General features: G+C 37.8%; 1 protein-coding gene across 5 annotated transcripts in view; it reads right to left on the bottom strand.

Annotated features, from left to right (window-relative positions):
- Positions 1-14,545, bottom strand: part of MAMDC2 (MAM domain containing 2) — a 403,751-nt gene that overhangs the window by 355,231 nt on the left and 33,975 nt on the right. The window contains exon 1 of one of the 5 annotated variants that reach the window (XM_045468459.1): positions 4,753-4,953. The exons of 3 other annotated variants lie outside the window; for them this stretch is intronic. In XM_045468459.1, the coding sequence (XP_045324415.1) occupies positions 4,753-4,793 (41 nt within the window). In that variant the 5' untranslated portion in view covers positions 4,794-4,953. Of the gene's footprint in view, positions 1-4,752; positions 4,954-14,545 lie in introns of those variants that run through there. One more of the 5 variants, XM_045468450.1, reaches the window with a different exon arrangement.

The following is a 14,545-nucleotide window of genomic DNA, read 5'->3' as shown; positions in this document are numbered from 1 at the left end:
TTCTCTAAGAAAATTAGCTTCTACTAACTCCATGTTTAATCATTTAAATCTATTTTAAAAACTTGCATTTAAACTGTTTAACACTCAGAAGTTTAAGATTAAGTATTTGTGTCCTAATCAAGGATTGATGGCATAGTATTTTTTTAATTCTCTAGGAATAGGGAGCTCCCATCACCCACTCTGTGCACATCTTGAGGTTCACTTTATAATATTTGATATAAAAAAGTTAGAGTCCACTTGCTATGTCAAAATGAGTGAGATGTCTGGTCCTCCCCACTGCCTCCATGCTCCCTCGTCTGTCTTTCTCTCCTCCCTCCTCCTTCTCCTTTTCCTTTGTCCATGTCTCTTCCCTTTATCCCCTCCTGTTCCATGCTCTACTCCTTCTCTTCTTCTTCCCTCCCCTTCTTTCTCTCTCTCCTCCTTCCCTCTCCCTGTTTCCTCCTTGTCTTCCTCCTTTGAGAAGTAATATGGATTTCAGAGTCAGAATCTATTGCTGAGCAACCAAGAGAATCTGGTACAACTCAGTTCTGTGAAAAAATATGAAATAAAAATAATAAGATACAGATACCAGGGCCAAAATTTATATGAATAAGCTCATGTTTAATGACCCAGGAACTCTCAAAAGAATCAACCACAACAAAAGCTTCAATCTTCTTTCCTTTCCTTTAAGTATTCATAACTAGCAATGATCTTTTTAAGAATGAATTTAACTTTGAGTATGATTTCTCTGTGCTTCTAATTTGGGTTGCATGGGGCGCCTGGGTGGCGCAGTCGGTTAAGCGTCCGACTTCAGCCAGGTCACGATCTCGCGGTCCGTGAGTTCGAGCCCCACGTCGGGCTCTGGGCTGATGGCTCAGAGCCTGGAGCCTGTTTCCGATTCTGTGTCTCCCTCTCTCTCTGCCCCTCCCCCGTTCATGCTCTGTCTCTCTCTGTCCCAAAAATAAATAAACGTTGAAAAAAAAATTAAAAAAAAAAAAAACCTATTAGACATTGACTTGCTCTCAAATGATTATTATTAACTAGTATATTGATTAAGTGCTGTCATGCAACAGGCATTATTTCTAGAACTCCTACCATGAGCACAGGGGATTAATTTATTAAATATTCAATGTATAGTATTCTATAATTCAGCATTTCTCTTATTTTGATAGCCAATAAGTGAGATTCTTTGGCAGAATTGTCCATAACTATAATGATAAAATTTTCATGTCCTGGATTAGTAACGACATGCTCTAACATAAATGTAGATTAGGGATTTCTTTAACATCCTACAGATTGAATATCTTTAATTATTCAAAGACCAGATATCCATTTTCACAACTTATCTAAAACCCTTGGTTTTCTTCCTTTTCTCTCCTGTGCTGCTTTGGTTTCTTGGCACCTTTACTGTTTATTGGCAACAATAATGAGACCATTTGGCTACCAGTTAACCGTTCTTATGAAAGGAGTGGTACTTGAAATTAAGTTCAATATCATTGTGGCTTTCTTTGTTCCTCATGCTCTTTAATCTGGATAAAGGAACATCCTCTCCCAGAGAAGAGGCTTAGAGAAAAGAAACTGGATTTGGGCTCCTTTTGCTCCTGGTGGTGGTGGACATTTTCCCACATCCCCACAACACCCACGCCCAGCTGCATGGTGAGCAGGGTGGTGAGAAACCTACTGAAGGTCTTCCCTCAGGGGACCAGGTATGTTCAGGATGTTTCTGGCTGTGGAGTACACCAAACACACAGCCGAGGATGTCACAGTCTGAGGTAAAGGTTGGGAGCTCAGGGAAGAAGCTGGAGAACTGCCTGAACCTTGAAGGACTTTCTGAGTGTTGCACGATTTTGAGTTTCTGGTGTTCAGCTGGCATATATGTCAGACTTGTGGTGCTATTTCCTCTGTTAACTAAATCTCTTTCTGTAGCATCATGTTTAGGTTGCTTTAAACTACGGAGGCTGAGGCTATTTCTTTCTTTTTTAAGATTATTTATTTATTTTGAGAGAGAGCGAGAGAGAGAGAGAACATGCACACAAGCGGGGAAGGGGCAGGGAAAGGAAGAGAGAGAATGCCAAGCGGGCTCTGTGCTGTCAGTGCAGAGCCTGATGTGAGGCTTGATCCCACAAACTGTGAGATCATGACCCCAGCCACGATCAAGAACTGGGTGCTTAACTGACTGAGCCATGCAGGTACCTCAAAGGTCATTTTCTAAAGGGCCAGGAGGGAACTAAAAGCAAGTGCAATAACATAAAAAAATAATAATAAAGGAAGTAGACTGAGAGTAAGGATTATCTTTTTTTTTTTTTTTTTTTTTTTTAACGTTTATTTATTTTTGAGACAGAGAGAGACAGAGTGTGAACGGGGGAGGGTCAGAGAGAGGGAGACACAGAATCGGAAACAAGCTCCTGACTCTGAGCTGTCAGCACAGAGCCCGACGCGGGGCTCGAACTCACGGACCGCGAGATCATGACCTGAGCTGAAGTCGGACCCTTAACCGACTGAGCCACCCAGGCACCCCGAGAGTAAGGATTTTCAAGACCAGAAGAGCATTTACTCTTTTGGCACCCATTTTATGACCAATTAGTACAGTTGACACTTAAACAACTCAGGTTTGAACTGCACACGTCCACTTCTGTGAGGAATTTTTTTCAATTAATATATTGGAAAAGTTTGTGGAGATTTGTGACAATGTGAAAAAAACTCGCAAACTGTGTGGCCTAGAAATATCCCCCCCCGCCAAATTAAGAAAACAGTAGTATGTCTGAATGCATAAAACATAGGTAGATGCTAGTCTCTTTTATCATTTACTGCCACAAAATATATACGAACCTGCTACAGAAAAGTTGAAATATATCAAAGCTTGTGGACACACAGAGCATTCACGGCACCATTTGCAGTTGAAAGAAATGTAAACAAATGTAAGAATGCTATATTGAGTCATAACTGCAGAAAACAAACTACATACTGCACTATAGCAATAATTTGGTAGCCACCTCCCGTTGCTACTGCAGTGAGTTCAAGTGTTGGGAGCATCCTGAAATGCCCCGTGACACTAATCATCTCTGCTTGAGCAGTGTGGCTCTCCAGTAAACTGCATCACAGTAAAAAGCAATCTCTCACGGTTCTCAAATATTTTTCATTGAGTTTAGTGCAACATCATAAACCTTGAATAACACCAGGGGACCCATAGGAAATGCCACTAGTGATGCTGGAAATGTTCCCAAGAAGTCATGACGTTACATGAGAAAGATGATTTACTTGCTATGTCTATAGATTGAGGTCTGCAGCTGGGGTTGCCCACCATTTCAAGATAAATTAACCCAGCATAAGGGTGCAATTGTTTTTTTTAAAAAAAAAAAAAAAAAAGGAGCTGCCATTGCAGCTATGCCAGCAGGCACGAAAACCTTGCACTTTCTTTGAAATACTTTTTTATGTCATATTGAAAATGCAGCTTTTATATGGGTGCAGGATTGCTATATGAAAGCCACACCTGTCAACTCTAATATGATTCATGAAAAAGCAAAGTCATTCTATGACAAGTTAGAACAAAAGGAAAGTGAAGGAACTAAAGCTGTAAATTTTAATACCAGCAAAGGATGGTTTGATAATTTTAAAAAGGTTTGGCTTTAGGGGCATCTGGCTAGCTCAGTTGGTGGAGCATGGGACTCTTGATTTGGGGGTTTTAAGTTGAAGTCCCACCTTGGGTATAGAGATTACTTCAAAAATAAAATCTTTAAAATAAAAGGTTTGGATTTAAAAAATGTCAAGGTACCAGGAAAGGAAGCTTCTGCCAACCAAGAGGCCGCAAACAAGTTCCCAGACACCATAAAGAAAATCATTGAGGAGGAAGGAGATCTGCTTAAACAGATTTCTAATGCAGAAGAAAGTTACCTATTCTGGGGGGAAAATGTACAAATGTACTAGTAAGGAAGAAAAGCTAGCACCAGGATTTAAGGCTGGACAGGAGAGGCTGACTCTAGAGTTTTCTGTAAATGCAGTCGGGTTTATGATCAGGACTGTCCTAATTTATAAGGCTGCTAACCCCTAAGCCTTGAAGAGAAAATATAAACACCAGCTTCCAGTCTTTTGGTTGTACAAAAAGAAGGCCCAGACAACAAGAACCCTTTTTTCTAAATAAGTTCCATTGTGATGCTTTGTCCCTGAAGTCAGGAAGTACCTTACCAGTAAGGGACTGCCTTTTAAAGTTCTTTTGATATTGGACAATGCCCTTGGTGACCCAGAAGCCCAGGAGTTCAACACTGAAGGTGTCAAAGTGGTTTACTTGCCCTCAAACACATCATCTCTAATTCACTCTAGATCAGGGTATCCAAAGGACCTTTAAGTCTCATTACATACAGTACTCTATAGGAAGAGGAGTCAATGCTATGAAACAGGACCCCGAGAACATCAAGAAAGTCTGGAAAGTCTATACCATTGAAAATGCCATTATTGTTACAAGAAAACGCCATGGAAGACATCAAGCCCTAAACAATAAATTTCTGCTGGAGAAAACTGTCCAGATGTTATTCATGTCTTCACAGGATTCATGACAGAGGCAATCAAGGAGGTCTAACCCTAACCCCCTCCCCATTGTCTAAGGGTCAACTGTAATTGCTTTAGTATAAATTAGGTGTGGAGCTTTTCCAGGTAACACTAATAATTTCTAGTTAAAGTTTCCCTAATTATAGGGACTCAGCTAGTACAGTTTTGATGACAAATGACAGAAAACCAAATCAAACTAGTTAGGACAGAAAGAGGAATTTATGTACTCACGCAACTGGAAACTCCAGGGGCAATTCTGGTTTCAAGCACATCTGAATCCTAGGGGTTGATGATATCTCGGAATGTTATTTCACTGTTTCTTGGTTCTGTTTTCCCTCTTGGGTTAGCTCATTCTCAGGCAAGCTTTCCCCAAATGGCCACCAACTTACATTGCTCCCCCACTCTCTCACAACATAAAGTGCTTCCCTTTCCTCCAGCTCTAACAAAAGTCCTAAATGCTTATTGGCTTGACTTGACTCATGTGATTGTTCTGAAATCACCAGGGCAAGGCCCAGGGTTGATGTAATACACTCCCCAGCTTCATCTGTGTCATAGGCTCCCCTCCAGGGGGAGGTCTGCCCTCTCTGACTAATCTACACTGAAAGTACGGGATTGGACTAAAGGGAAAAACGGATCGCTATTCCCAAATTAATGGGAAAGCATGCCTGGTAGGCAAAAACAACAGGTACCCACTGTAGACAGTAATAATAAGAGATCCCATCCATATATCACTTTATTAAATATTTTTACATACACTCTCTTACTTGGCCCTTGAAAAATTATGTGGGATGCATATTGTCATTTCTATTTCTAAGATGAATAAACTGAATTACACATCTATTTAGAGGCAAAGCCAGTCTTATATTCTTTAGACTCCAAGGAAGGTTCTCATTATTATTCTTCTACAGACACTATATATATATATTTTTTTTCCTTCTGTTTGCAGGATCCTGGTCTCTAGTAGGATTACAGGATTATGTCCTTGGCTAGGCTTTACCTCTGTAATTTTTGTCTCCTGTGGATATATCATGACTTTTCTACTTAAGGCATTAAGTTGTTTGTATGTTGGTTTAGCAGTATGTTTCCAAAATTCTTCCCTTATTAATTTCCTCTGAAATTATACAATTCCATACTCCTAAAGCTTTCATAAAATAAAGTCAAATAGTTTGGGTCTCTCATCCCTTTGCCTGTCACTTGGGATCAAATTTCATTCTTGTCCTGAAGAACATCTGGCTCATATTTTACCTTTCTTTTGCTCTCATCCTCTCTGTGTCTGGATTGATTTTTCCTTTCTCAGAATAACCCCATCCCTTTGGGGTGTGTCCATTGTCCCGAACAAGACTATAGGACTTGAGTCTTTCTTCCTCAGAGCTCTCTTGTCACTCTAGAATCCAGAGAATAAAAGGGTACCTGGATTTCTAAAAGATTTCAACATCAGCTTTTATTCCACAGTGAAAGGTTAAATGTATTGTTTTCCCTAAAGTGATGATTTTAGAACAAGTGTGATTTTATATTCATATAAAATTCTAACAACAAAAATACCAAGATCTCAATATCCTTTACAAAAATATTCAAAAATTCATTTCTGTCAAGGATTACAGTTTTAATATTAAAGGAAACTACCCTGAAATGTATTTTAAATGTAATTATATAGCTCATACTGTGTCATCTATTCTCATTTACCAGTGTCTATTCTATTTAGTTTAAAATGAACTAAATTTCTATTTCTGACTGAACCTTATTATTACTGAAAAATGCATCATATTTTCTCCCAGTGTAGATATGCATCAGAAGAATATTTTGTGTAAAAATTAATTGCCTTTTTTTTCTTGGCACATTACAAGGAGGACTATTTTGGAAGTAAAAAATATTAATGATTACTCTGATTCACCAATTGGACGTTTCTTCAATACTGTGACACAAAATTTTCTTCCATTGTAGTCGGAATGTGAGATAAATGTGTGTGTTTTTTTCCAGATGGCTCTAATTCCTTAGTTTGTATCTAAATTTATAAGTCATGGAATAAACAAGCCTAGAATCTGGCTCCCTGGGACAGTGAAGGTTATTGGGCACAGCATCTTGGCCAAAGGAGAAGTGTCCTCCTGGCCTCTAAATACTACTGAGGAGACTTATCTGACCTCTACACGAGCCTAGAGGAGAGAGCTCTCACCTCACAAAGGCAGCCTGTCCCAATTCGGTAGAAATATAATCATAAGTTCCATCTTATGTTGCACTAGCATGAACCTTCTTGATAGATGCACCTATTGGTCCTGCTTCTGGAAGATAAAAGATAAGCTTTATTTCTCTCTTGTGAAAGATCCTTTCAGATATCTGAAGACAGCTAACATGCCTTCTCTGTTCCCAGGTAAACAAAATAAACAAACCTACATATTTTTCATGTTTATGTTGGTTGAGGCTCTGGATGTGTATCACTTTGATCATGGTCTCCTTAAAAACTGCTTCTCAGAAAAGAGCACAATGTTTTACACTGACCAGTGCCAAGTACAGTGAGGGCTACTATTGTGTCCCATGCATTTGATCCTTTGCATTTATTAGCATAATCTAGGCATGGGAGAAAGGAAGTAAGGAAGGGTCCCAGATAGGGTGGAAGAGAGGTAAGAAGGGAGGAAGAAAGAGAAAACAGATGAATTGAAACAAGATTGGGGAGAAATAAATTCAAAATATATGTATTCCCTGAAGCTAAAACTAGGATCAGAACTATCATCTAGTGACTAAGCTTTGGACCTCTGGCAAGGCTGGAAAGCTCATATCAAACCTCCTGCATTAAGTCTGGGGCCTTTGAAGGGGCCAGCTGATGGGGACTGATGGGGACTATGAAAATACAAATCCTCTCCCAAGCAAATATCCTCAAATCACACTCTCAGGTTCCCCCAGACTAATTAAACAAATGTGAGCTCATCAGATGTTATTGGTAAACACAGAAGGAAATTAGCTAGGATGAGCAAAACCAACAAAGAACAGATTTAGATCCCCCACTACAATCGCCCCCCCCCAACTCAAATATGTGAATTATTAGATGCAGCCTCTGAGATGATTCTGAACAGAAATTCCAAAGAAAAAAATCTTGGAATCATAAAACAATCTGATTAAGGAATAGATCACTGTCAAAAATGGTCAGAGAAACTTTTAACATGATCATGGATGCATTGGTCAGCAGTTTCCCCTGTTCAGCATAGAAATCTGAAAGCCACAAAAATGTGGAAAACAAAATACAAATTTTGGTAAAATTAAGAGACTCCAAAATAGTTGTAAAGGCTGCTGAGCCTTTAAGATTCACGTGGCAGTAAGTGGAGAGAAGCCTATGAGCAATGTGGTAGGCAGAATCCTAAAATCCATAACCCCCACCAACATGTCCTGCCCTCATCTAAGGGAGTATGAATATGATGAATGCAATATTACACCTGTGACTATTTTACATTACACGACAATAGAGATTTTGCAGATGCAATTAAGAGTAGTCAGTTAATTTTGAGTTAATTGACAGGGAGATTATCTGGGTGGGCCTAATTTAATCACATGAGCCCTTTGAAAGCAGAGAGTTTTCTGTCTGATGGCAGAAGAGAAATCTCTTTCATCAGTTTTCTGTCTGATGGTGGATCTAAAACAGAAGGCGTCTACTATATCATGCACCTGAAACTACTATAACATCGTATGTTAACTGGAATTAAAATAAAAACTTAAAAAGCCAAAAACAAAACAACAACAACAACAAACAAACCCAGAAGAGTTCAAGGTGCTGTTGCTAGCTTTGAAGATGGAGGGGCTGTGTGAAGGATGAGAGTGGCTTCAAGGAGCTCTAAGAGTGGTGTGCCCCTGACAGCTAGTAGGAAAATGGAGACCCCGGGCATATAATTGTAGGGAGATGAACTCTTCCAATAATCAGAATGAGCTTGCAAATGATTTCTTCCATAGAGACTTCAGATAAGAGCCCAGCCCAGCTGACACCTTGATCTTAGCCTTGTGAGACCCTAATTACAGAACTCAGTGAAGCCTGCCCCACTTCTGGCCTATAGAACTATGAGCTAATGTTTTAAGCCGTTAAATTTGTGGTCATTTGTTGGGGCGCCTGGGTGGTGCAGTCGGTTAAGCGTCCGACTTCAGCCAGGTCACGATCTCGCGGTCCGGGAGTTCGAGCCCCGCGTCGGGCTCTGGGCTGATGGCTCAGAGCCTGGAGCCTGTTTCCGATTCTGTGTCTCCCTCTCTCTCTGTCCCTCCCCTGTTCATGCTCTGTCTCTCTCTGTCCCAAAAATAAATAAACGTTGAAAAAAAAAAATTTGTGGTCATTTGTTATGAAAACTAAAGTTATAGAAAACTAAAATAAGTGATATTTCAGAAAGTACTACTTTTTTTTAAGTTTTTATTTAAATTCCAATTGACATACAGTGTAATATTAGTTTCAGGTGTAGAATTCAATACTTAACATACAATACCTAGTGCTCAACCCAAGTGCCCTCCTTAATCTCCATCATGTATTTTATCCATTCTTCTACCCAATTCCCTTCTGGTAACCATCAGCTTGTCCCCTATAGTTAAGAGTCTGTATCTTGGTTTTCCTCTCTCTCCCTATGTTCATTTGTTTTGTTTCAGATAATTCATATGAGTGAAATCATATGATATTTGTTTTTCTCTCACTGACTTATTTAGCTTAGCGTAATACTCATTAGCTCCATCCACATTGTTGCAAATGGCAAGATTTCATTCTTTTTTATGGCCAATATTCCAGTGTGTGTGTGTGTGTGTGTACACTGTGGAATATATATATATGTATATATATATATATATATATATATATATATTCCACTTATATATACATAAGAAATATATATATACTTCATCAATTCATCAGTGGATGGACATTTGGGCTCTTTCCGTAATTTGGCTACTGTTGATAATGCTACTATAAACATCAGGGTGCATGTATCCCTTCAAATTAGTATTTTTGTATCCTTTGGGTAAATACCTAGTAGTGTAATTGCTTCATTGTAGGTTAGTTCTACTTTTAACTTTTTGAGGAACTTCCATACTATTTTCCAGAGTGGCTGTACCAGTTTGCATTCCCACCAACAGTGTAAGAGGGTTCCCTTTTCTCCGCATCCTCGCCAACACGTGTTGTTATCTGTGTTGTTACTTTTGACTATTCTGACAGGTGTGAGGTGTTATATCATTGTAGTTTTTATTTCTTTCTCTGATGAGTGATGTTGAGCACCTTTTCATGTGACTGTTGTCCATCTGTATTTCTTCCTTGGAAAAACATCTATTCGTGTCTTCTGCCCATTTAAAAAAATTTTTTTAACATTTATTCATTTTTGAGAGACAGAGCATGAGTAGGGGAGGGGCAGAGAGAGAGGGAGACACAGAATCCAAATCCGGCTCCAGGCTCTGAGCTGTCAGCACAGAGCCTGACATGGGGCTCAAACTCACGGACTGTGAGATCATGACCTGAGCTAAAGTCAGACACTTAACCTACTGAGCCACCGGGGTGCCCCCACCCCATGTCTTCTGCCCATTTTTTAACTGGATTATTTGTTTTTTGGGTGTTGAGTTTGATAAGTTCTTTATATATTTTGGATACTAACCGTTCATCAGATATGTCATTTGCAAATATCTTCTCCAATTGCATAGGTTGCCTTTTAGTTTTGTTGATTGATTCCTTTGCTGCATAGAAGCTTTTTATTTTGATGAAGTCCCAATAGTTTATTTTTGCCTTTATTTCCCTTGCCTCAGGAAACATATTTAGAAAAATGATGCAGTAGCCAATGCCACAGAAATTACTGCCTGTGCTCTCTTCTAGCATTTTTATGGTTTCAGGTCTCATACGCCATACACAAAAATAAACTCAAAATGGAGTAAAGACCTGGAGTAAAGACCTAAAGGTCTCTTTACTCCATTTTGAGTTTATTTTTGTGTATGGCGTAAGAAAGTAATGTTACAAAAGCAACATTCTTTTGCATGTTGCTATCCAGTTTTCCCAGCAACATTTGTTGAAGAGACTGTCTTTTCCCCATTGCCTATTCTTTCCTCCTTTGTTGGAGGTTAGTTGACCATACAGTTGTGGATTCGTTTCTGGGTCTTCCATTCTGTTCTGTTGATCCATGTGTCTATCTTTGTGCCAGAATCAGAATCTTGATTGCTACAGCTTTGTAATAGAACTTGAAATCTGGAATTGCGATGCCTCCAGCTTTGCTTTTCTTTTTCAAGATTGCTCTGGCTATTTGGGGTCTTTTGTGGTTCCATAGGAATTTTAGAATTGTGTGTTCTATGAAAAAATGCTGTTGGTATTTTGATAGAAATTGCATTAAATGTATAGATTGCTTTGGGAAATATAGACATTTTAACAATATATGTTCTTCTGATCCATGAGCATGGAATGTCTTTCCATTTCTTTGTGTCATCTTCAATCTCTTTCATCAGTGTTTCAGTTTTCAGAATACAGATCTTTAACCTCTTTGGTTAGGTTTATTCCTATGTATCTTAAGGTTTTTGGTGCAATTATAAATGGGATTGATTCCTTGATTTCTCTTTCTCCTGCTTCATTATTAGTGTATAGAAATGCAACAGATTTCTGCACATTGATTTTATATCCTGTGACTTTACTGAATTCATGTGTCAGTTCTAGCAAATTTTTTTTGATGGAGTCTTTCGGGTTTTCTACATAAAGTGTATACAGTATCATGTTATCTGCAAATAATGGAAGTTTGACTTCTTCCTTGCTGATTTGGATGCCTTTTATTTCTTTGTGTTGTCTGATTGCTGAGGCTAGGGCATCCAGTACTATATTAAATAAGTGATGAGAGTGGACACTCTGTCTTGTTCCAGACCTTAGGGGAATGGCTCTCAGTTTTACCCCATTGAGGATGATATACGTGTGTGTGCGTGTGTTTTTTTTTATGGCCTTCATTATGTTGAGGTATGTTCCCTCTAACCCTACTTTGTTGAGGGCTTTTATCATGAATGGATGTTGTACTTTGTCAAATGCTTTTTTCTGCATCTATTGAAAGAATCATATGATTCTTATCCTTTCTTCCATAACGTGGTATATCACATTGATTGATTTGTGAATATTGAACCACTCTTGCAGCCTAGGAATAAATCCCACTTGATCGTGGTGAATGATTCTTATAATGTAGTGTTGGTTTGCTAGTATGTTATTGAGAATTCTTGCATTCTGTGTTCATCAGGGATATTGGCCTGTAGTTCTTTTTTCAGTGGAGTCTTTATTTAGTTTTGGTATGGGGACAGTACTGGCCTTATAGAATGAATTTGGAAGTCTTCCTTCCATTTCTATTTTTTTTAAATAGTTTCAGAAAGACAGGTTCTAACTCTTCTTCAAATGTTTGGTGGAATTCATCTGTGAAGCCATCTGGCCCTGAACTTTGGTTTGTTGGGAGATTTTCAATCACTGATTCAATCTCTTTGCTGGTTATCAGTCTGTTCAAGTTTTCTATTTCTTCTTGTTTGAGTTTCGGTAGTTTATGTCTCTAGGAATTTATCCATTTCTTCCAGGTTGTCCAATTTGTTGACATACAGTTTTTCATAATATTGTCTTATAATTTTACTTTTGTGGTGTTGATTGTTATTTCTTCTCTCTCATAAGTGATTTTATTTATTTGGGTCCTTTCTCTTTTCTTTTATCAAAAAGTCTGGCTAGGAGTCTATCAATTTTATTAGTTTTTTCAAAGAACCAGCTTCTGGTTTCATTGATCTGTTCTATTGTTCTTTTAGTTTTTATATCATTTACTTCTGCTCTAACCTTTACTCTTTCCCTTCTTTGGCTGACTTCAGGCTTCTTTTGTTGTTTCTTTTCTAGCTCCTTTAGATGTAAGGCTAGGTTGTTCTTTTGAGATTTTTTTCTTGCTTCTTGAGGTAGACCAGCATTGTTATACACTTCCCTCTTATGACTGCTTTTGCTGCATCCCAAAGGTTTTGGACAGTTTTGATTTCATTTTCATTCATTTTCATGTATTTTTTAATTTCTTCTTTGATTTCCTGGTTGACCCATTCATTGTTCAGTAGCATGTTGTTTAACATCCATGTATTTGTGGTCTTTCCAAATTTTTCTTGTGGTTGACTTCAAGTATCATAGAGTTGTAGTAATAAAATATGCATAGTATGATCTCAGTCTTTTTGTACTTGTTGAGGCCTGATTTGTGACCTAGTATGTAATCTACTGTGGAGAATGTCCCATGTGACTTGAACATAATGTGTACTCTGCTGCTTTAAGATGGAATGTTCTGACTATATATGTTAAGTTCATCTGGTCCAGTGTGTCATTCAAAGCCATTGTTTCCTTGTTGATTTTGCACTTAGATGATCTGTCCATTGATATAAGTGGGGTGTTAAAGTCCTCTGCTTATTATCAATGAGTTCCTCTATGTTTGTTATTGTTTTACATATTTGCGTGCTCTCATGTTGGGTGCATAAATATCTACAATTGTTAGATCTTCTTGTTGGATAGTCCCCTTTATTACTGGCCTTCTTGATTTCTTGTTACAGTCTTCGGTTTAAAATCTAGTTTGTCTGATATTAAGATTGCTACTCCGGCTTTCCTTTGATGCGTGATAAATGTTTCTTCATTCCCTCACTGAATCTTCAGGTGTCATTAGGTCTAAAATGAGTCTTTTGTAGGCAATATATAGATGGTTCTTGTTTTGTTGTTGTTGTTTTATTTTTTTTTTTTTATTTTTTAACTCATTCTGACACCTTATATCTTTTGATTAGACCAGTCTATTTACATTCAGAGTAATTATTGATAGATATGTATTTAGTGCCATTGTATTACTTGTTTTGTTGTTATTTCTGGAGATTTTCTCTTTTCCTTTCTCATCTTTATCAATTTTGGTCTTTACTTTCTGTTGAAAGAGTCCCCTTTAATATTTCTTGCAGGGCTGGTTTAGTGGTCATGAACTCCTTTAGTCTTTTGTCTGTGAAACTCTTTATCTTTCCTTCTATTGGAAAGTTAACTATTTAAAAAAAAATCCCTAGAGATGATGAATGAGATCTGCAGGTACAAAAAAATGTCTCTAGTGAGCAGCACATGGGTTGGGAAGAAAGTGAGGTGAATGCTATCAGATTACCCCCTTATGAATGACATAAGAAGTGAGCAGAAAAGAGGTTCCTCGTTTATAATGTCCAGTGAGCCTAGTTCTTATAATCTTTGCTAATAGGACATTTTGATTGCTCTTTTCTCCAATGTAAAGCTATGTGCTTTGTTTCATTTTAATTCTTTTGACTTTGAGTTACACTTGCTTGATATTAATACTGCAACATATACTCTTAGGTTATTTGTGTTTTCCTGGTACATCTTGGCTTATCTTTTTATTCTTAAGTCATATAGCATTACTTAGGAGGGAGTTCACTAATAGATAGAATATAGTCGATCTTTGCTTTTCAAAAAGGAAGTTTAAACCATTTTCCTTGGTTGCCATAACTTAGTTTTTGTCAAGTTACATTATCTTTTTCTTTCTTTTCAATGTTTTCTTGCTTCCTTTTTATCTGTCTATGGACCATGCTTTATTTACTATTATCCCCATTGACTTCAAAAGTATTTATTCATTTTTTTCCCATAGGTGCCCCAAAGTATATATTGTATTTTTAATTTTACTAGTGGTTCTTATGAAGCTTTTTCAACATATTCTTTAACTTGTGCTTCCCTGTTTTTCAAGATCAGGAATGGAATGTCACCTTTTGACATCATGTGAGATGACAATGTTGAGAACAAGGTATGCCATGAACACTTATTTAATTAGACTGAGTTGAAATTAGTTCTCATTTTTCAATCTTATTTGAAATTACTTGAAACATGAGACTCACACAATGGCTCAGGCAGCTGGAGGTGGGGGAGAAATTTAAACAATACCACCTCTGGTAAAGCAAAAATGTTTCTAAATGAATGGTAACAGAGCACTGACAGAGTTTTGTTATTATCACTTAGTTATTATTACTTAATACTCATTGTTGGGAGCCACTGAAGTGCTACATTTTGAAATGTATGTATAAAAATCAG

Source organism: Leopardus geoffroyi, chromosome D4 (assembly GCF_018350155.1).
Source record: "Leopardus geoffroyi isolate Oge1 chromosome D4, O.geoffroyi_Oge1_pat1.0, whole genome shotgun sequence".
In the NCBI taxonomy this organism is placed as follows: domain Eukaryota; kingdom Metazoa; phylum Chordata; class Mammalia; order Carnivora; family Felidae; genus Leopardus; species Leopardus geoffroyi.
This window is presented reverse-complemented; position numbering and strand designations above follow the sequence as displayed.